The sequence below is a fragment of the Prunus persica genome, chromosome G3, assembly GCF_000346465.2.
Source record: "Prunus persica cultivar Lovell chromosome G3, Prunus_persica_NCBIv2, whole genome shotgun sequence".
NCBI classification, from domain to species: domain Eukaryota; kingdom Viridiplantae; phylum Streptophyta; class Magnoliopsida; order Rosales; family Rosaceae; genus Prunus; species Prunus persica.
This window is the reverse complement of record NC_034011.1, coordinates 13,274,516-13,296,047: the sequence shown is the minus strand read 5'-3', so window position 1 is coordinate 13,296,047 and position 21,532 is coordinate 13,274,516. Positions and strand designations below refer to the sequence as shown.

General features: G+C 38.4%; 3 protein-coding genes across 3 annotated transcripts; 2 read left to right on the top strand and 1 right to left on the bottom strand.

The window, feature by feature from the left end:
- On the top strand, positions 279–980 carry LOC18766043. Its single transcript, XM_020559944.1, has one exon. It carries the CDS (start codon positions 279–281, stop codon positions 978–980), a length of 702 nt encoding a protein of 233 aa, XP_020415533.1.
- Positions 1,735–2,388, top strand: LOC18766107. Its single transcript, XM_007198791.2, has 2 exons — positions 1,735–2,037; positions 2,125–2,388. The coding sequence occupies exons 1-2, from the start codon at positions 1,735–1,737 to the stop codon at positions 2,386–2,388; spliced, it is 567 nt and encodes a 188-aa protein (XP_007198853.2).
- LOC109948044 lies at positions 3,424–4,389 on the bottom strand. Its single transcript, XM_020559942.1, has one exon. The coding sequence runs from the start codon at positions 4,387–4,389 to the stop codon at positions 3,424–3,426; it is 966 nt and encodes a 321-aa protein (XP_020415531.1).

Below are 21,532 nucleotides of genomic sequence, written 5' to 3'. Positions count from 1 at the left end.
TTTAAGTCATTAGAAGTTCAGAACAATATTATCTAGATTGTTATGCCGAAAAGTTTGATAATCTGAGCAGGGATGAATTTGTAGAAATGATGGTGGTTGATGGTTGCTTTCTTATTGAACTCTTCCGTAAGAGTTCAGACCCCGACCTCGTCCAAAACAATGATCCTACAGTGACTCCATGGGTGTTATTGTCACTCTAGAGTGATTTACTTCTGCTAGAGAACTAGCTCCCATGGAGAGTTCTCAAATGCTTATTCGACATCACATGGATACCAGGAATGCTAACTCTACCCGAGCTTGCTCTCAACTTTCTCCAAGCATCCATCTTCGAAAAGGAACCGAAACTTAACAGTGTCGCGAAACACTTGCATTTACTTGACTTTGTAAGAAACTGTATGCTTAGATCATGCGACCAAAGAGACCCCAAAGAGTTTACTTGGCACTTGATTCCCTCTGTGACAGAGCTTTTGCAAGATGGAGTCAAATTTGAATGCGGAAAAAAGGATGACATGTTCAACGTGACTTTCGAAAACGGAGTGATGAAAATTCCACCCATAACAGTTCTTGGAGAATCGCTCTTCAGAAACCTCGTTGCCTACGAACAGTGTGACCCAAATATCATTAGCTCCAACAATCCGTTTTCATCTTATGCTTTTCTCGTGGACAATCTCATCAACTCCAGCAAAGACGTAAACTTTCTGGTAGAGAAAAAGATTATGCGATGCTTTATGAGCCTGGAGGAGGCAGCCTCGTTCGCTAGGCTTAACAACAATGATTGTCTAACTACTTTCTCTTACGTGGACCTATTTGAGAATGTTACAAAATATCATCAAGATAAATGGCACACATGGGGAGAGCGTCTCAAACGTGACTATTTTGGCAATCCTTGGTCAGCTGTGTCATTGGTCGCTGTGGTTGTGATTCTTGGTCTCACGTTCATACAAACCCTATATTCCATTCTCTCTTACAAGTTCAAGTAGAAATCTTCCACAATATCCTTGTATTATGAGTGCGTAATTTATTCTCTTGGGCTTGCAATAATTAATTGTAAATTTTTGGGTCGTGTAATTTATATGGGCTTGCATATGGTTTTGTATTATTCGAAGGTAAATTTCTCTTTCAGGGTCACACTGAAATTGAATGGGCCTAAGACCATCTCTAACCCAAAGGGTGGAAACTCAAATTTTGAGTTTATCCTACAAAAAGCTTATCCAACCCATATATTTTGGGAGGTGAAAATTTGAGAAATCTCAAAACTGGACGGGAATTCCAGTCTGATTTTTGCCTAGACTGTTAATTTTGTGGGCCCAAAATGTGCTTTAATTTTTTTATTTATTGAATGCTGAAAACCCACATGATGGCCAATGCATGCTAGGCCCACTGACAAGTGGGAAAAGTAGATTCTCATTTCCTTTATTGATGGCCAACGGCTACTTTTTCAAATAATATGTTATGCTGTTTTTTATATTTTTTATTTCTATATTCCAACAGCTATAAAATCAACGATTCTGATTCATTTTAGGCAATCTCAGCGGTAAAATTTCACATCCGTTGGCTCAATTTTAAATCCAATGGTCAAATTAATATTTATAATTAATCTAAGTCAGATCCAACCCCAAAACTTATTCCAAACTCTATAAATAGCCCTTCATTTGGTAAATAATCCACTAAAAATCATTTTTTTCCTTTCTCCCTTTGTTATAATTTTTCATTCTACATTCATTCTTGTTGAGAATGGCCCCAAAACCCCAAAGATGTGTGAACTGGAAACCACAAGAAGATGAGGCATTGTGCAGAGGGTGGGTTTCTGTCTTTGAAGATGGGGCTATTGGCACGAATCAATCAAACGACTCATTTTGGTTGCGTGTGTACCAAATTTTTTTGAAAAATGATCCGGGTATGAGCGGAGCCGGGGTACAATCACCGCAAGCTATTACTTCTCGGTTCAAGATCATCAACCAACAATGTTCTCTTTGGAAGACGTGTATAACAAAGGCCAATGCAAGGCATGTGAATGGCTCCAATCTTGAAGATGTGGTGAGTACCCATTTTTTTCAATGCTTAAATTTATAATTTTAATTGTTTTCAATTATTAACTTGATTTTTATTTTATTTCATGGGTAGGATATGAATGCAAAAACACTTTTCTTGAATGATAATAAACCTCCGAATAGGCCTTTCAAGTTGTATCATGCTTGGCAAATCTTAAAAGATTGCCCAAAATGGAACAACCTATGTGAATCTCCCACACAAACATTCAAAGATTCTTCTCATAGTGGCAATACAGTCAATTTGGAGGAAGATGAAGATGATGTGGTCATGCCCACTCCAAGGCCGTTGGGAAGAGATAAACAGAAGGATGAAAAAAAAGAAAGGGAAATGTGTTGAAAGTTTTCTCAACCAAAGTGGTAAGTTCTTGTCTGAATTGGTTCAACAAGGAAATGAGGCAAAAGAGGATAGGAGGTGAAAGTTAGAGCTCCTACAAGAGCAACATGCATATGAAATCCAACAAGATAAGGAGGCCAATGAATAGAGGATAATGTCCATGGACCTATCCAAATTTACTCCAAGAAAGAAGAAGTATTGGGGGAGTAAGCAAGATGAAATTATTGAGGCCCAGATGAATACAAGTTCCCCCTACAATCCAGAAGACAACCCTAGAGATTATTATCCAAGCCCTCCACATAGTGGTTATTAATTTATGTTTATTTGTAATTGTTGTTTATCTTTATTTATAATTGTCATTTATCTTTATTTATAATTGTTGTTTATCTTTATTTATAATTATCGTTTATCTTTTTCTATGATTGTCGTTTATTTTTCTATGATTAGTTTTTTATTATAAAATTCAATGATAAACCATATAATTCATTAAAATCACACAACCACTGTTATAATTTAAACACACTTTCATAATTTAAACACACAACATAATTTAAACACACTTACATAATTTAAACACACTTACATAAGTTAAACACACAATATAATTTAAACACACTTACATAATTTAAACACACAACTTAAACACACAACATAGCTCATTGCCACTCTCCTTCGCATCTCCAAATGTGGTTGATCAAATCATTTCTTAGATTGTGATGCACTTGCGAAGCACGAACTCTATTATGACAGACCATGTATTCTGAGATAGTTTGTCTGTCTCGGTTTATATCGTACGTGATAGTTGGCTCAAGCTCGTAAGCAAGTCTTGCTCTTCCTCTTCTAGATGTTCATGGACAATTGTCTTCATCATCAGATTCTGCATCTAGATCCTCATACTCATCCTCAACAATCATGTTATGCAATATTACGCACATCATCATGATTGAATAAAGTTGTTCTTTGTGCCACATACGTGCAGGTCCCCTAACAATTGCCCATTGAGCCTGGAGTATTCCGAAGGCTCTTTCGACATCCTTCCTATAAGCCTCTTGTTTTTGGGAAAATAGTTTTTCTTTTTGGAGTATCTGGTTGGGAAATCATCTTAACCAATGTAGCCCAACCAGGGTAGATACCATCAGCCAAGTAATAACCCAGATTATATTCATTTCCACTGACAACATATTGGATATGGGGAGACACTCCATTCACTACATCATTGAACAACAGGGAACGAGCTAGAACGTTGATATCGTTGTTCGATCCGACAACTCCAAAAAAGGCATGCCATATCCAAGTGTCATATGAGGCCACTGCCTCTAGAACGACAGTTGGCTTATGCTTGTAGCCGGTAAACTGGCCTGCCCAAGCAGTGGGGCATTTCTTCCTTTCCCAATGCATGTAGTCAAGACTGCCTAACATGTCTGGGAATCCTCTGTGACTAGCCTTGTGCAAGAGCCTATAAAGGTCTGCTAGATTTGGGGAACAAAGGTACCACTGACCATACATGGCTTCAATAACAGAACAAAACTTTCGCAAACATTCAAGGGCTGTAAATTCACCCAATCTACAGTACTCGTGGGTGGAGTCTGCCGAGCATCCATATGTGAGCATTCGAAAAAAGGCTGTTAGCTTCTGCTCTGGGGATAGACTTTGTCGTCCACAAGCGTCTATCTTCTGCGTAAAGTATGGCTCATGTACAACAACATTATTTAAGGTGCGATAGAAAAACTCTCTTCTCATGCGGAACCGCCTGCGAAAGTCCACTGGGGGATAAAGTGGTCTTTCACAGAAGTAGTCCTCCATGAGATTCTTATGATATTTTTCTCTCTTTCGATTCTTGTATTCACGACCTGCAACAGAACCACCATGTTTGGATTGTTGAGCATATTGCTCCAGCAAAAACGTTTGGTGTTGAACAGCCATTGCAACCATCTGTTGATGAAGGTCATCATCATCAGAATCATCACTGAAGAAATTCTGTATAGCCTTCGCACGTGAATTCATTGTAAGAAAGAGAATTGAAGGAGTTTGTGTGGTCAATTCAATAGAATAACACTTCTTAAATAGACAAGAGATGACCTAGATGTTTGAAAATAATTGAATGAAGATAGGAAAAGATAGGGAAAGATAAGGGAATCCAATAAAGTGAGATGAACAAAGATGAGCAATGTTTCAGAACATGATTGAAACAAGACAAGATGGGAAAATGGTTCAGAAAATAATTGAATGAAGATAGGAAAAGATAGGGAAAGATAATGGAATCCAATAAAGTGAGATAGACAAAGTTGAGCAATGGTTCAGAACATGATTGAAACAAGACAATAAGGGATGGGAAAGGGTTCAAAAAATAATTGAAGAACACAAGTAGAGGTGGGCAAAATTTCAGAACATTATTGAATGAGGATAAAAGAATCCAATAAAAATTAAATTAAAAGTAAAAATGGAAGAAAATTATGGCAATGGCTTCAATGAAGGGTTCGAATTATTCCGGGCATACGTGTGGTGTTGTACTTGTTTTTATTTTTAAGTGAAATTCTATTATGTTTTGGAATTTGTATTTTTTTAGGTTAAAATGTTTAGAAAATTAAATCGCGAGTATTGAAACAAAAATAATGTTAAGAAAAATTAACAAGAAAAAAAAAATAGGGTTTAATCATTCTTAAACAATTTAGTAAAGTTGCAGACTCAAATTATGAGTCTGCAAGGTTGGAGGAAAATTTTTTTTGAGTCCTGAAAATATATGAATAGTTGTATTTTGGAGGTTGGAAATTTGAGTTTAGCCCCAACATGGTTGGAGATGATCTAAGGTCCTTAAAAAGTCAAAATAACCCCCATTGGGCACTTTTTCCATTTCTAGTACAAACATTTATATCCGAAATTCTATAGTGAGGATGCCATATATGAACTCCTCATGTGGACCCTTTAGCCACATGATTATTTCATTAAACTAAGTGAAGTTGCTATTCAGATAAATCATGTGGCTAAGATAAATGTCCACATCTATATGGTCCATATATGACACTCTCACCACAGAATGACTCGTTATGTTAAACCCTAGCCACTTTAGATTTCCTTTTCGACATTGAGTTTTATATTTTTATTTTATTTTACTATTTTCTTCTCAGCCTTGTTTCACGTTAGTTGCCTAATCTTTGAATATAGCCCCTTTGTCAATTAATTATTTGACTACAAGAGAGACGTATATTTTCAACTCTAGAAAAATATTGCAGAAAGACTGTTTTGGCTATTTTTGCTTAGAGTAGTGACAAAAAGAATGTTCGAAGGGAAAAACCTTATGCTCAAGATTGAAGAAGAACAGAATACTAGATTAACCATGAAAGTGTTTGGGCAAAAGTCCACATGGCGAATATTCGCTGGTTGATTCCTCAATCTTCGATCCTTGCAAAATAAATAGGAGTAAATAGATCACACCCAGGAGGTGTTGGCCAAAGGCTCTCCGATGCCTAAGTTTGTTCAATTGGATCTTGATAAAGATACGACACTAGATAAAATAGATGGAGTTTTCTCTCACGGGGAGAGCTGTGTGTGGTGGTGCTTAGTCGTGAGAGAGAGAGAGTGGGGAAGGGACGACAACAAGATAGAGAGAGAGGGTTTTTTTTATAGTAGGGTTTTTGGAATTATATAGGAATTTAAAATTTACTGTCAATGTTTTGTGTAGCTATGTATTTATAGTCTCCTTGTATGCTTGGGTTTTGGGAGAATAATCTTTATTCGGTTATGTTTATTCTTCCCCAAATAGATTATAGGAATTACTCCAAGGCCCCGTTTGGTTCACGGAACGGATTTGAGGGGAAATCACTTCTCATGTCATTTCCCAAGGGACGGGAAATGAAGATTCCTTTCCCATGGTTGGTAATCCTGGGAAAGTAATCAAGAAATACCAATTTATTTCCTTTCACATGTTTGGTTTGTGTAGGAATGTAAAACAAAGTTTGTTTAATTTTTCAATTATACCCACACGAAATTAAATAATAAAAAAATACATTTAATGCTATATTGTAATTCTGAATTGTTAATGGGGACAATTTGGGCATGAAAAATGTGTATTTAATGTTGGCTCATTTGAGGAGGAAAACAAAACTCAAGTGGGAAAGATGCCTTCACTTTCCCTCCTACTACTTCCCATGTGCAAGGCAACGATTTTCTATGCCTGGACTTACCAAACATAGGAAAGCAAACGATTTTCCATCCCCAAGCCTCCTTTCCATGAACCAAACAGGGCCCAAGAGATTCTATGGTTACGAGTGCAACTTCTTTTTTCTGTTGAGCGAGTTGTAGGCCTGGCTGCTGGACAACAACTTTTGCTACGGTTCAGCAGTTGGGCAGTGTTGTAAGCCCAGCTGGGGGCGTTGGTGGCAGTCGAGTGGTGGCTACTGTGTCAGTGGTTGCTGTTGTTGCTAGTCGCGACAACCACTTTTTTTTTCTTCACTGAAGCTGGGTCGGCAACTCAGGCCGCGCGACCTTCTTAGGTCGAGGGACTGTGTCGGCAACTTTGGCCACATGACCTTCTCGTTATTTTTTGTCTTATGAATTTCTTCATTTTGTTTTGCAGGTATTCAACGGTCATGTCTTCCTATGAGAGTAGCCGATCACCAAGTTCACAAGTGCCTTTGTACCTGTGAGGTGGTTCCAGCGTGCACAAGAAGAGATTCGTGGCTAATCTGTATTGTGCTACATCTGAAGCTCACTTCCATAAGAGGCGTGCCACATATGCTTTTGGCATACCTAATGACGTGCATGTTAAGCTGGTGCTGCCTTCAACTGACGATGTGCCTTGTGTGGATTCGAAAGATCCGGATGCCAAAATTATCTCATTTCGCCCCTCTACTTCTCTTTGGGCTTCACGTTCCTGTTGTCAAAGTTCTTCAAGAAAATGTACTCCGAACATCTACTGGCGCGATCATGTGTTTTTGAGAATCTGAGCCATTTCTTCAAGCTGGATCTAACCGTGCATGAGTTCTTTTACTTTTCGAAGTGAGGAGCTATGAGATGTGTGCCCAGGTTTGTTTATGCAACGCTAAGCTGTTTGATAGGCTAAGCCAAGGAGATCATGTATGGCACGCCGATATGTTGGAGGTTATCGGACAGTAGGAAGGATAGGTCGACGATGGTTCTCTTGTTCCCCTCACCTACTGCGATGGCATGTCATACTTTGTTGATCAGCTTCAATTTCATCTGAATACTTTGATGTATGACTAACTAACTTATGTCTTCTGCTTGCAGATAATGATATTAGAAAAAATGAGATCGCGACCTGGACATGGCTAAAGTCCACCAAGCTCTGAACATCCATGCTAGGTTTCGCGAATGGCTCTGGCTGTTGAGCAAGTATTAGAAGAAAGCTAGTGGTTTGGCCCCTACCAAAGATGTTGATAGATGAAAGCAGTATGGCCTAGACTCAAATGATTTTCCTGTCGAATGGGAGGAGTCCTCAACCAAATCCGCTGAAAAGAGGAAGGCCGATGCCAAGTCCTTCAAAGATGAAGTTGCAACTTCTCAGGTAAGGGATGTTTCTCCTCTAAGAAAAAACCTGAGACTTCCTTCTGTTGTGATCAAGTTTTCTTCAAAAGAGGTCTCGTCTGTTAAGAAGACTTAAGTGGAATCTGCTTCTTCGTCGTCTGCCAAGGTCAAGCATCTTGTCAGCGTGGATAGCAAGAAGATTGATGACATGCTGAATGTTCGAGACATCTACTGAAGTCTCCAATTGACCATCTCAAAATTGCAATATGCCTTGCAAAGAAGTTTGTTCTCGAACCGATTCACTACCGAGACACAAAGAGTTGTTAACATTCCTCCCTGAAGTTCGAGTCATCTGCACGAGGTAAGGGATGAAGATCGAACTGGGAGGAGTGCTCTTCCGTCTAACAATCGCGATCCATCTATCGAGCCACGAGCAGTCAAATATGGAGTTGATTCAGCGTCGTTGACTTCTTTGAAAGCGACGATGGTTGCAGCTAAGAAGGTCATAAACTCATCTACTCAGGCAAAGGATTCTTCAAAAACGCTAACAGTTGGTCCTAAGGTTGACAAGTCCAACTCCGGAGGGGATGCATGTGTGTCTAATCTGCTCAAGATAGACTTTCTATCAAGCTCGTCTGCTTACGTCAAGTTGGTTGTTCATATACATCAAGCTAGTAATCTTGGCACATTCTCAAGTTTTTCTTGGGAGAAGCAAAAAAAAGCGGCTGTCACTTTGCTTAAACAAGAGTAGTTTTAATTTTTGAGGCCATTCCAAACTCGTTTGTTGTTGCCTTCTCTTTTGCTAAGCTCAAGGAGTTGGGGAAGAAGAATGTTGACTTGACTGGTAAGCTCTTGGCCGAGCAGATCCACCATGAAATGAGGATATTTGAAATGAAGGAGAGCATGTCTGTGCTGAAGAGTTCCCTTGCTAAAAAAGACAGTGAACTCAAGTCTTCTGTTGCTGCCTTGCATGGTCGCAAAGAGGCCTACTTCCGTCTCAAGCGCAAGAATGCAGACATATCCTAGAGTTACGATAACTTATAGCCATGTTTGATGCCTACCACAAGGTTGTTGAATGATCTAAGTATGGGCTACATGGACTGTAAGATAAGGGCCGCTCTTTGTCATTCCATTGAACATGAAGATATTGAAATGTTCTATCCTGACATGCCCCCTACTGAAGGTGTGTAAATCAATGCTGTGGATATAGAGGCAGCCGAAGAGCAAGTGGCCCATGAGACTGCAGCTAAGGAGGATGATGCCAAGGAGAGCACATATGACAAGGTGGCGGTAAATTTTACGGAACATGCAGATTGAGCTGTTGAGCAGATGACTTCATCTAATGAGCATGTAGCTGACCTGGGCGGAGTCACGGAGGGGATAGTTGATCATGCATAAGCTAAGGAGGTCACTGATTTGTGGATAGAGACACTTTTGTATTTTCAAGCTTTGTAATCTACTTTCTAGTTTGCAATAATTGGTCTTGTTTGATTATCTTTCTTTTGTTGAACTCTGGCCAATTGGTCACTTTGCTATGGAAATTTTAGTTATTTAAACAAAAAAATTTGTTGGGTATTGTGAACTTCTTGATTGACCTGCAGGTGCCTTGGTTGTGCATCTCCCTTAGGATGCTTCAGATATGGCCTGTGTTTACCTTAACACGCTTTGGCAGTTGCCTACGTCTCTCTTCGAAGTTAGGCACTACAAGAAGTACACCCAAGTTTGTGTATGCAAAGCCAAGCTGTTTGAAAGTCTCAGCCAAGGAGATCATGTAAGACACGCCGATGTGTTAGAAGTCAATGGACGATGGGATTGTGAGATCGGCGACGGTCCACTTTCTTCCCCTCACTTACTACGATGGTAGATCATTCTTTTATTGATTTGCTTTAATTTTGTCTGAATTCTTTGATGTGTGACTAATTGATTCTGTCTTCTGCTTCCAAAAAATGACATCACCAAGAAACTGGATCTTGGGCTGGACATGGCTAAGGTCCGTCGAGCCCTGAACATCCCTGCGAGGTTTGGTGAATAGCATACATTAGTAGAGTTTGATATACATGGATTGATACACACTTTAAAATATATTTTATGTTTCATTATGTATCAATCCATCGTATATCTGTTTTAATCCGTCAATTGCAGAAATCAATTAATAGTTTATTGCAAATATCTTTCCTGCACTTGATTTCTGAAAAAGATAAAATAGGATTATCCTCTGCCTCTTGCACTCTTATCAAGTCAATCTTTTGTGAAACCAAGTTCCTGACTGAATCTGTTTTTTATATTGATCTCCTCTTTCTTGAAACTGGCAGTTCAGTTCTCTATATCTACTGAACTTAGTTTCATGAAGAGGCAGCAATCTTAAGCATTTGGCATCACCTTTTAAACTCAGCCTTTACTATGCTTCCATGTTCATGTTTTTGAAAGATCATCATATCAGGTTTTAAACATTCAAAAACTTACTTCAGTCATCTTGAATTCTTGAGAGTTATGAGTATGATTGCATACACATAAAACTTACTCCAAGTTTATTATCAATTTGATTAAATGGCTGCTTTGGTTTCATTATTGTATTTATGATTAAAACCTTGTTTCAAAGTTCAAACATCTTTTGGTTTTAATTCATAACTGTACACAGTTTCTTTTATCTAGTTCAATCGTTCCTATGATTGAGATAGATGAATTTTATGAAACCACAACTCACTTCATAACATCATATCGAGAGCAACTTATGCTTGGTGCTGTTGCGAGGTCAAGAAAAGAATCTGTTGTTGTGAAGTAAAGAAATGGTGCTTTGCTAGAAGGTTAGATAGTTAGCTGCCTATTGTGTGTAGTTGAGCTAATATCCCTATATTTCTTGTACTTTACAATTGAGTGGATTGAATCTTTTCCTGGCTTGGTCCCCAGTTTTTCCCTTATGGGTTTCTGGGTTAACAAATACTGTGTCATTTACATTATTGCATTTACCTTGGTTACTTGATCACCACAAGCAGTATTTGTTTTTAATGTCATTTGTCACTAAGTAATAATTTTAAATCCAGCTCTGTAGCTCATCCACCATTATTGATTTGGATCAATCCAGATTAATAAACACTGAAATACTGTTAGAAATACTGCAAATGCCAAAAAATTTATTCCTGTTTGTCACTTCTGCAATGAAAAAGGGCATATAAGACCATATTGTTTCAAATAAAAAGAAAAGATAAATTCCACAAATCTGCAAAGACAAGTGGAAAACTTATCAAGAGAAGTTGAAATAATCCTAGGTTTGCTGAAACCTAAAATTGAACCTCCAAAAAGGGTTTGGTTAAAGAAAGAAAATGAGTCCTGTCTTGTTGTCTTGACTGCCTTGTCTGTTAGAAATTCAAATACTTGGTACTTTGATCGTGGTTGCTCTAGGCACATGACTGGAGACAAAAATCTGTTTTTAGATCTCTCTCTCATGTCTGAGCTTGGCAGTGTTACTTTTGGTGATGGTGGAAAATCAAGAATCCTTGGTAAGGGAACCATTTCTGCTCCAGGGATTGACAAGCTAGAAAATGTTATGTATGTTGAAAACCTTACATCAAATTTGATTAGCATAAGTCAGCTCTGTGATCAAGACACGTACAATGTTAGTTTCACAAAGGATAGATGCAATGTCTTAAACAAAGATGGCAAAATTGTCTTGAGTGGTTTAAGTTCAAGTGAGAACTGCTACGTGTGGTTTCTAAAACACTTTCCCCTCGTGTGGCTTGCAACTTAGCAATTGACAACTCCTTGGTGCTATGGCATCAAGGATTGGGTCATGTGAATCTAAAAGACCTTGAGAATTTATCCAAGAAAGAAATTGTAAGAGGCATTCCCAAGTTTGGAAATACCATAAAATTTGTGTGCAGTGGTTGCCAACTAGGAAAACAAAATTTGTGTGCAGTGGTTGCCAACTAGTCATGGGACTGTGAATTCCATGACCACCACCAGACCTCTTGAACTTATTCATATAGACTTAATTAGACCCATTCAAACCATCAGCCTTGGAGGGAAAAAGTACATTTTGGTTGTTGTTGATGATTACTCTACATTTACATGGGTTGCCTTTCTCAAAGACAAAGGAGAAACTTTCATACATTTCAAGTCCATTGTCAACAAAATTCAAAATGAGAAAGGAAATACAGTAAACTCTCTGTCTAGAATGAGGAGTGATCATGGAACTGAGTTTTATAACTCATCTTTCATTTAATACTGTGATGAGTTAGGAATTAGACATGAGTTCTCTTCCCCTATCACACCCCGCGGGTAGGTTTTATAAGAGCTAAGCTCCTGTTTTACAATTGGTATCAGAGCAGGAACTACATTTTATTTAGTGTAGATCCTACTCTAAATCTTCTCTATGGATAGAGATAGAGCTTCTAGCTCTGTAGCTCATCCACCATTATTGATTTGGATCAATCCAGATTAATAAACACTGAAATACTGTTAGAAATACTGCAAATGCCAAAAAATTTATTCCTGTTTGTCACTTCTGCAATGAAAAAGGGCATATAAGACCATATTGTTTCAAACAAAAAGAAAAGATAAATTCCACAAATCTGCAAAGACAAGTGGAAAACTTATCAAGAGAAGTTGAAATAATCCTAGGTTTGCTGAAACCTAAAATTGAACCTCCAAAAAGGGTTTGGTTAAAGAAAGAAAATGAGTCCTGTCTTGTTGTCTTGACTGCCTTGTCTGTTAGAAATTCAAATACTTGGTACTTTGATCGTGGTTGCTCTAGGCACATGACTGGAGACAAAAATCTGTTTTTAGATCTCTCTCTCATGTCTGAGCTTGGCAGTGTTACTTTTGGTGATGGTGGAAAATCAAGAATCCTTGGTAAGGGAACCATTTCTGCTCCAGGGATTGACAAGCTAGAAAATGTTATGTATGTTGAAAACCTTACATCAAATTTGATTAGCATAAATCAGCTTTGTGATCAAGACACGTACAATGTTAGTTTCACAAAGGATAGATGCAATGTCTTAAACAAAGATGGCAAAATTGTCTTCAGTGGTTTAAGTTCAAGTGATAGCTGCTACGTGTGGTTTCTAAAACACTTTCCCCTCGTGTGGCTTGCAACTTAGCAATTGACAACTCCTTGGTGCTATGGCATCAAAGATTGGGTCATGTGAATCTCAAAGACCTTGAGAATTTATCCAAGAAATAAATTGTAAGAGGCATTCCCAAGTTTGGAAATACCATAAAATTTGTGTGCAGTGGTTGCCAACTAGGAAAACAAAATTTGTGTGCAGTGGTTGCCAACTAGTCATGGGACTGTGAATTCCATGACCACCACCAGACCTCTTGAACTCATTCATATGGACTTAATTAGACCCATTCAAACCATCAGCCTTGGAGGGAAAAAGTACATTTTGGTTGTTGTTGATGATTACTCTAGATTTACATGGGTTGCCTTTCTCAAAGACAAAGGAGAAACTTTCATACATTTCAAGTCCACTGTCAACAAAATTCAAATGAGAAAGGAAATACAGTAAACTCTCTGTCTAGAATGAGGAGTGATCATGGAACTGAGTTGATAACTCATCTTTTCATTTAATACTGTGATGAGTTAGGAATTAGACATGAGTTCTCTTCCCCTATCACACCCCAACAAAATGGTGTGGTTAAAGAAAGATAGAGTTTTAATTGAATGGCTAGAGTAATGCTCTCTAGCAAAGTTTGCCCAAGTTCTTTTGGGCAGAGGCAGTGAACACCTCCTGTTATGTGGTAAATAGAGTTTACACAAGGCCCAACTCTAACAAAACTCCATATGAGTTATGGAAAGCTAAGAAACCAAATCTAAAATACTTTAGAGTATTTGGCAGTTTGTGTTACATTTTATGGGATAGGGAACACTTAGCAAAATTTGACTCCAAGAGTGATGAAGGAATTTTCCTAGGTTATTCACTGAATAGCAGAGCTTTCCGAGTCTTCAACAAAAGAACCAAAACTATGATGGAATCCAGTAATGTTGTCATTGATGACTCTCTGGATAAATCTGATAAAGTGTGTGTCGATCTCGATGTATTTGATGAAGAAAAAGGTAACCCTGAGTCAGTTATCACTGAACAAATACCAAGAAAAGATGAGGATCCTTTCTCATTTGTGTCTGTTCATACAGAACTTGTGGAACCTAGTCCTGCTCCTTGGGTTCAAAGATATCATCCCAATGATGTAATCTTAGGTGACCCATCTGTCGGAGTTAAAACAAGAAGCCAACTTCTTGAGAAAATCAATTTTCTGTGTTTCATGTCTCAAATTGAACCAAAGAACATCAAGGATGCTCTATGTCATGATGATTGGATTTTAGCTATGCAAGAAGAGATCCACCAACAACTGCAGGCCGTTCTTCAAAGCCTTGAAGAAAGGACAAGGAGACAAGTAGGATGAAGAATGCAAAGTAGCTTTCCAAAACTTGAAAACCGACCCAACTTCACCTCCCCTACTGTCAAAACCCGTACCATGCCAAGATTTGTTCATCTACTTGGCAGTGTCCAATTCTATAGTCAGCTCAGCTTTTATCCGAGAAGAGCTGGTGCACAACATCCAGTATTCTACACGTCAAAATCCCTTCTTGATGCAGAGACTAGTTATCGGAAAATGGAGAGGCTCATTTTGTCCCTTTTAATTTATGTGACAGAACTTCCTTTGAGATCGATCCTTCATAGTCCCGATGCCTCTCAGTGACTCTTGAAATAGGCTATCGAATTAAGACAGTATGATCTCCTCTACCAGCTGAAGACTGCCCATAAAAGCCCAGGCTTTAGCAAATTTCGTTGTAGAGTTCACTCCATCAACAAAAGAAGTAAAGATGGTCAACAGATTCAACGAAAGATCGAGAGCAGACAAGACCTCTTTTGCCGATCCTGACCTGCCCAAAGACTTGTGCAAGTTGAGCTTAGATGGAGAGTCAAATCATAAAGGAGTTGGAGTAGGCATCATTATAATCACCTGGATGAAACCTTGTTGGAGCAGGCATCATTATAATCACACTAGGCTTTCCAGCCTCAAAAAGCAAAGCAGAGTACGAGGTGATGCTTGCTGGCCTGCACGCGACAAAGGAGCTATCGATCAAGAGGCTAGCCATCTACTCAGACTCCCAACTGATCACCAATCAAGCATCAAAGGAGTACATGGCGAAGCACCCAAGGATGATCCAGTACCTAGAAAAAGTCTATGAGCTTTAAAAGATATTCCCTACCTTCACTATCCAAAAAATTCCCTGGGCAAAAAACACACATGTAGATGCGCTGGCAAGTCTAGGATCATCGTTGGATACCCAGTTCAGAAGTTCAATTCCAGTCGAGCATCGAAGAAGCAGAGCTGCGGGACCTAATGCAGATCGATGAGGATCCCAGCGAGAAAGACCCCATCATCGACTACTTGACAAATGAAAATTTGCCAAGGGAGAAGTCCGAGGCTAGAAAAATCAAGCAGGAAGCTTAAGATACTACATGAAGGACAACAAGTTTGTTCGAAGATCATATTCCGGTCCTCATCTCACAGGCATCAAGTACCCGCAAACTCTCGAAGTGCTCTACAAAATCCATGACAGCGAGTGCGACATCCATTTGGGATGCAGGTCACCCGCTTAAAAAGCTCTAAGCATAGGGTACTTTTGGCCTACCATGACACACGACTCCATAGAGTATGTCATTGACAACGAGTCACTCTATATATCTAGAAGATCATTATCTGTCGGTCGACTACCCGTAGTCGTTGATCACTGATAACGGGTCACAGTTCATTGGTAGGCAAATCATCGCATTCTTTGTAAAGTGTGACATCAAGCAACACCTGTCAACTCCTAGATATTCGAAAGGCAATGGCCAAGCAAAAGCATCTAACATGATCATGTTGGATTGCCTGAAGAAAGGACTGGAAGACACTGAAGGAAAATAGGTCAATGAAATTCTGGGGGTCTTATGGGCTTATTGCACCACCAAAAGAAGATCAACTGAAGCAATCATTCCCCTCATATCACTGTTCCATCCATCAGCATCGCTCCCACTAGTAAGATTTCAACCTTGACCTGCTAGAGGAAGAAAGAGAAAAGGCCATTATTCGAGTTGCAGCTTACCAACCTTAGTTACATCCTACTACAACAAAATAGCCGAAGTTAGATAAGTCCAACCTGGAGACCTTGTACTTAGAAAAGCCTTCGTTTCAGCACAATTGGTCCTCCAAACCAACATACCCTTTTCGAGACAACCTATCATTGTACTTGCATTTCTCATTTCTCTATGATTGTTCAGTATGCACAACCACAAATTTTGGTGATACCTTAAAGCTACAAAGGCATCCCAATCCAGTCTCTTTATGAGTTATATAGTTGAGGGGGTTCTTTTAACTTCTCCTTGTCATTTGTGAATGGAAGAACAAACTGCCTCGTTAAGGTAGACTTGAAATCCTTACATTTTTTTGTAGCAGACGATAACACCAACTTCTTGCCCCCTTGCCCAACCACATAAGCCATCTGAACAACTTCCCAAATTTGAGCTCCTTTATATCCTTGGGCAATGTAGTCTATTTCTTGCCCAATATATGATTTCATCTCAACAGATGCCTTGCCATGTGGCCTGCCTCTTTTATTGTATTCAACTATAGGTTTAATCTTTCGGATTTTTCTCTTCACAACAAGGCTCATTGTGTCGATACCACGAGTTGACTTTGGCTCCTCATCAAATGTCGTTGAGCTATTTGGTTCTTTCTCGGCAGATGAAGCAAATCGCATGTTCTTCGAGGACTTGCTTTGAGTTGCTTTGTCTTCATTAATTTGAGCCTTTGAAATTGCAAGCTCCTTACTTTGAGCTATTGAAACTTGAGCCTCCTTACTTCGAGATTTAGAAACCATGTTTAGAGAGAAATATAATATTAGAGAGAAATATAATATGTAAGTGGAAAAAAAAACGGTTATTTGAAAAAAAGAACGTAATATTAAATTTCACACGTTGGTAGATAATAACTACCGTCGTACTATTTTCTTTAGCACGCAGTAGTTAATTACCGTCTTGGTGTGATTATTAAAACGACGTAAACAAGAAAAAAACCGTCACCTTATTAAGAGTAAATACAAGAAAAACTGTCTCTCATTCTCACGATTATTTTTTTCTGTATTTTACTCTTAATAAGACGACGATTTTTCTTGTGTACGTCATTTTAATTATCACACCACGTCGGTAATTAACTACCGTCATGCTATTTGAAATAGCATGGAGTTAATTATCGTGGTGGTGTGATAATTAAAACGATATAAACAAGAAAAAACCGTTGTCTTATTAAGAGTAAAATACATATTAAACCAAGGTGAGAGTGAGAGACTACTGATATCATTCAAAACAATGAAAGACTCCATTATTTTGAAAATGGAGTCTTGTTTTCAGACACTTTCTATCATGGTATCAACCTTAGAAATGATTTTGACCAAAAAAAAAAAAAGGAAAAGGAGAGTGAGAAAAAATGTAACCTTTGGCGTGCAATGAAACTTTGCTTCAGAAGTTGGGAGAATTGGAGATGAAGACTAGGAGGAGAGGAAGATGACAATATTCAGACATGCCGCTTTGGGAAGGAAAACTGAGAGGAGAGTGAAATATTTATCAGGTGCAAAAAACGTAAAATTTTAGGCCGAGTGATGCAAAAGTTAATATTGAAATGCAAAGTTTCATAACACGACCGTTTTGATAAAAATGGCCCTAGTATGGAAGTTAATACAAAGCGATGCATGTAGAAACTGATGTGGTTGATAGTAATGTCAAACGACTTTTAGTATTCTGAAACCGCCATGGTATATTAAGTTAATTCAACGCTGATTATGAATAAACAACTATGGTTATTTACAATTTTACACGACAAAAGTGTATTTTTGCAGATGTGGTATTTTAAGTGAATGCGCCGCTCATTATGAATAAACTGCCCGGTTAGTTGGAACAACCCCGATGCTATATTCTATGATAACGACGTTTATGTGCACAGACTAGTGGTGTACTTACTTAATAGTCATGTAGTAGTAAAATTGCGACATGGTATATCATTTAGACGACGGTAATTAGATTCCTAGTGACTTTGTAACACTTTGTTATTGCGTAAGCAAAAAACACCGATGTTTTACAAATTAAAATTATTAGTGGGCTTTTCTTTTCCTGGGACCCATTTGGATGTAAAGATAAATTGGGGCTGTTCAGTTGGTCTTCACTTTTACTTTTCTATTAGAGTTCCAACTCTAACTCAAGTCACCTAGCCCCGTGGCTCTCTCTACCTCTCTGAAGGTCTAGATTTGGGTGGAAGGCAATAACTTGGATGTTGGTATGTGTGTGTCTCTCTCACCTCTCTGTATGTATGTGTCTTTCTCATATTGGTGATTTGATTGTGATGAGGAACATAGATCCTGCTAGTAAGATTTCTTATCTTTTGGGATTTCATTTGCATTTCTCTGACGATTTCATTTAGTAAATAAGCCAAAAAATTATATCACATACAACAGTTTTGTATATAAACCGTTGTGTTTTTACTCCATACTTGTCATTTTGTTGATCTACCTTCGTAGACTGCCAAAACCCAGAAAATAAAACTTAAAAAGCAATACAAATTTCAAACGACAGTGGTCACAGAATGACAGTCGTATAAAGGAAATAGAGACGACGGTATTTTTCAATTAACGACGTTGATTCCTATAATATTATACGATGCTCATTGTGAAGAAACCGATGTGGTTAGGTACAAACAACCTGACACTATATTCTACAATAATGAAGTGGTAAATTACATTTACCACGACTGTTTATTTATACAGACCGTCGTGGTGTACTAACTTAACATGTCTTAAAACAGTAAAAGAGCAACGTGGATATTTTTACATCTAGACGTCGTTATCTACACTACTAGTGCCATGGTTCGCTATAACTCTATACGATAATAATATTATAAATACCGTCATAGTACATGAGGACATCATACATCGAGAAATTTATTTTTACGATCGTGGTATATGACAGGACTTGCCGTGAATTCCTCATATTCCACAATGAATCCTGTGATTTTTCAGACATCATACTGATGTCGGGCCCACTTACTAATATCATACTCTCTTTTCCAAATCAATGAAAAGATAAACGAGACTTCTGTCAAAATTTCATCAAAGTCTTCCCTAGAAAACAGACTTTCCCAAAAAATCCCAACAACTGCATGCACAATGTAGAAACATGCAATTTACATAATAGGCCTCTGGCCTTACATCCAACACTAGCATGGGTGATAACAGAGCAATTCTACAAAATTTTAGTTTACAAACGCAATAAAGTTCGACGGAAATAAAAGCAATTAAACGTAGCCCTATAGAAGTTCCGGACTTAGTGGTGCAAGTCACGTCACGGCCGCTCGGTTCAAGTCTAGCTTCTGCCTGGGGGTACAAAACAGAAAACTTGTGAGTGAACAAAAACTAAGTTTTAGTATAGTTAAAAACAACACACTAACCCCACCATTTGGAAAACGATGCAGAAAACATGCAATTGAAACCCCATATATTCATATATAGTCGATTAAAACAAAGTTAAGAACTGTATCTCATAATAATATACTATTACTCAAACTCACTCAACACCCTTCCCTTTTTCTCAAACCACTTTCACCCAAAACTCGTGCCCATTGGCTCCACGAGCGAGGAAGGATCCTCACCGATAAACAAGAACGAAGGTATATGTGTGTTTGTGTGTGTGTGTGTGTGTGTGTGTGTGTGTGTGTATAAGTATGACTAATACCAAACTTGTACCGGGAAAACAATCCAACCAAGGGATTGTTTGACTAGACCACATGATAGAATCCTCAATTGACCATGTGGCTAGGGATCAAGCCATCTAATCGGGGGACTGGGCTCACTAGCACGCACAATAGAATTCTTAATACTCGTACGCCTGTGACAAGTCCTACATGGGAAGACTAACCCCACTAAGGGTCTATGAAACACCCCATCAAGGGTGCCCGAGTTCCGACATATCCAACTATTCCATAATTCCAAGTATCCAAGCCAAGTATTCTAAAACCGGGGAGGTACATAGGGTAGTGCTAATAGCACTCCAAACTGACATAAACCACACCCAACTCACATTCCATAATCTCTTTCCAACAATCCCATGTACCCAACATACATCCAAGTATAGATAGTAACTCTAAAAAATAGCATATAACAATTCAAAATAATCACAATATCCAAATATCCAAATATACTTCCAATACTTTCATAACAATATTATATTTCACATTTGAATATATAATAAACTCAATAATCAAATAAACCATTATGCATAGTTTTGCATATTTGAAAGTAATGATTATTATTTAAAAACAAAGTCCACTCAAGATAATCCAAAGCTGCTTGGCCCTGAGAGGGTCCCGCTTGCTGAGTACGCTGAGCTGGAATACCTATTGAAGGATAAGAGACTAGATTAATTAAAATACTTCGGACGAGAACTTCAAAACAAACTCCTAGTTTTCCCGAGATTCAATGTGTGTGTACAACGAAGGGGTAGTTTCTAAGGTCCAACTACACATTTCGATTGGTGAAATAACCTCGGGAGATGCTCAGTCAACCGAGTGGTCAAACTTCCCAAACTTGGTCAACTGGGTCCGCGGGGGCCACGACCTCCGATTTCCAATATGAAAGTTACTACAAGTTCAACAAAGTTTACTAAACACGTTCGGCAAGTTCAGTACAGATTGCTCGCGATCGCACGATCAGATAATCAACGTTTTATGTCATTTTTGAATCATTGAATCGGAGCGTTCGGGATTCCGATTCTCAATCTGTGAATTCTTACACGATCCTAGATATACCTAGATCAACATATTTGGAAATGGAGTTGATCCAACTGTCCGAACATATTGAACTTGGATAACGCCTAATATGCGTAAATTTGTTCAACTGTCAAACAAGATATGCGTGGGGGCATGGAATAATTTCTGATAGGTTTGATTCAATGGAGGCAGCAAGATGCGAGTACATTCTTTGGTTGTCAAACTAAAAAGGAGGTTTTTGCTGCTAGATAGCAGCAAGGAAGGCTGTACCAAAATGCATGGCATAGTTCGTAGCGTTATTGCCATATCAATTGCTGCCCAAGATGTGGATGTTTTTATGGTACAAGGTCAAGCTGAATATAGAACTTGGCAAATAAAACCTACATGCAAACAGTACATTGTAGTTTCACTGAATGCTGTTAATATTGACGACTGCATTTTGAAAGATGGTTTGGAGTATCAAAAACTTGAACTTCTACAACTAGAAAATAGCAAAATTTCAGAATTTGCCCTGCAAAGCATGTTGAAAGGGATGAAGCTCATGGTTTTATCTTTCATACATACAAGTTTTTCGGAACTGTCAACATCAATTAGAGTGCTAAGATACCTTCGGACCTTGTCTCTAGATGATTGTACATTGGGAGACCTATCTAGTATTGGGAAATTCGAGAATCTTGAGATCCTCAGTTTTGCACGTACCGACATCAAAGTATTACCGAGAGAAGTTGCAGATCTTTGACAATTAAGGTTGTTAGATACCACAGATTTTTTTTCTCTAAAGCAAATTGCTCACAATATCTTATCCACATTAAGTAAATTGGAAGAGCCATACATGACATGAAGCTTTAATAAATGGGAGCCTACAGAG

Excerpts from the sequence above, each read along its gene's own strand:
- LOC109948044 (XM_020559942.1), bottom strand. The coding sequence starts at position 4,389 with ATGAATTCACGTGCGAAGGCTATACAGAATTTCTTCAGTGATGATTCT.
- LOC18766107 (XM_007198791.2), top strand. The coding sequence starts at position 1,735 with ATGGCCCCAAAACCCCAAAGATGTGTGAACTGGAAACCACAAGAAGAT. Across the intron at positions 2,038-2,124 it reads GCTCCAATCTTGAAGATGTG|GATATGAATGCAAAAACACT; the intron begins GTGAGTACCCAT and ends TTTCATGGGTAG.
- LOC18766043 (XM_020559944.1), top strand. The coding sequence starts at position 279 with ATGCTAACTCTACCCGAGCTTGCTCTCAACTTTCTCCAAGCATCCATC.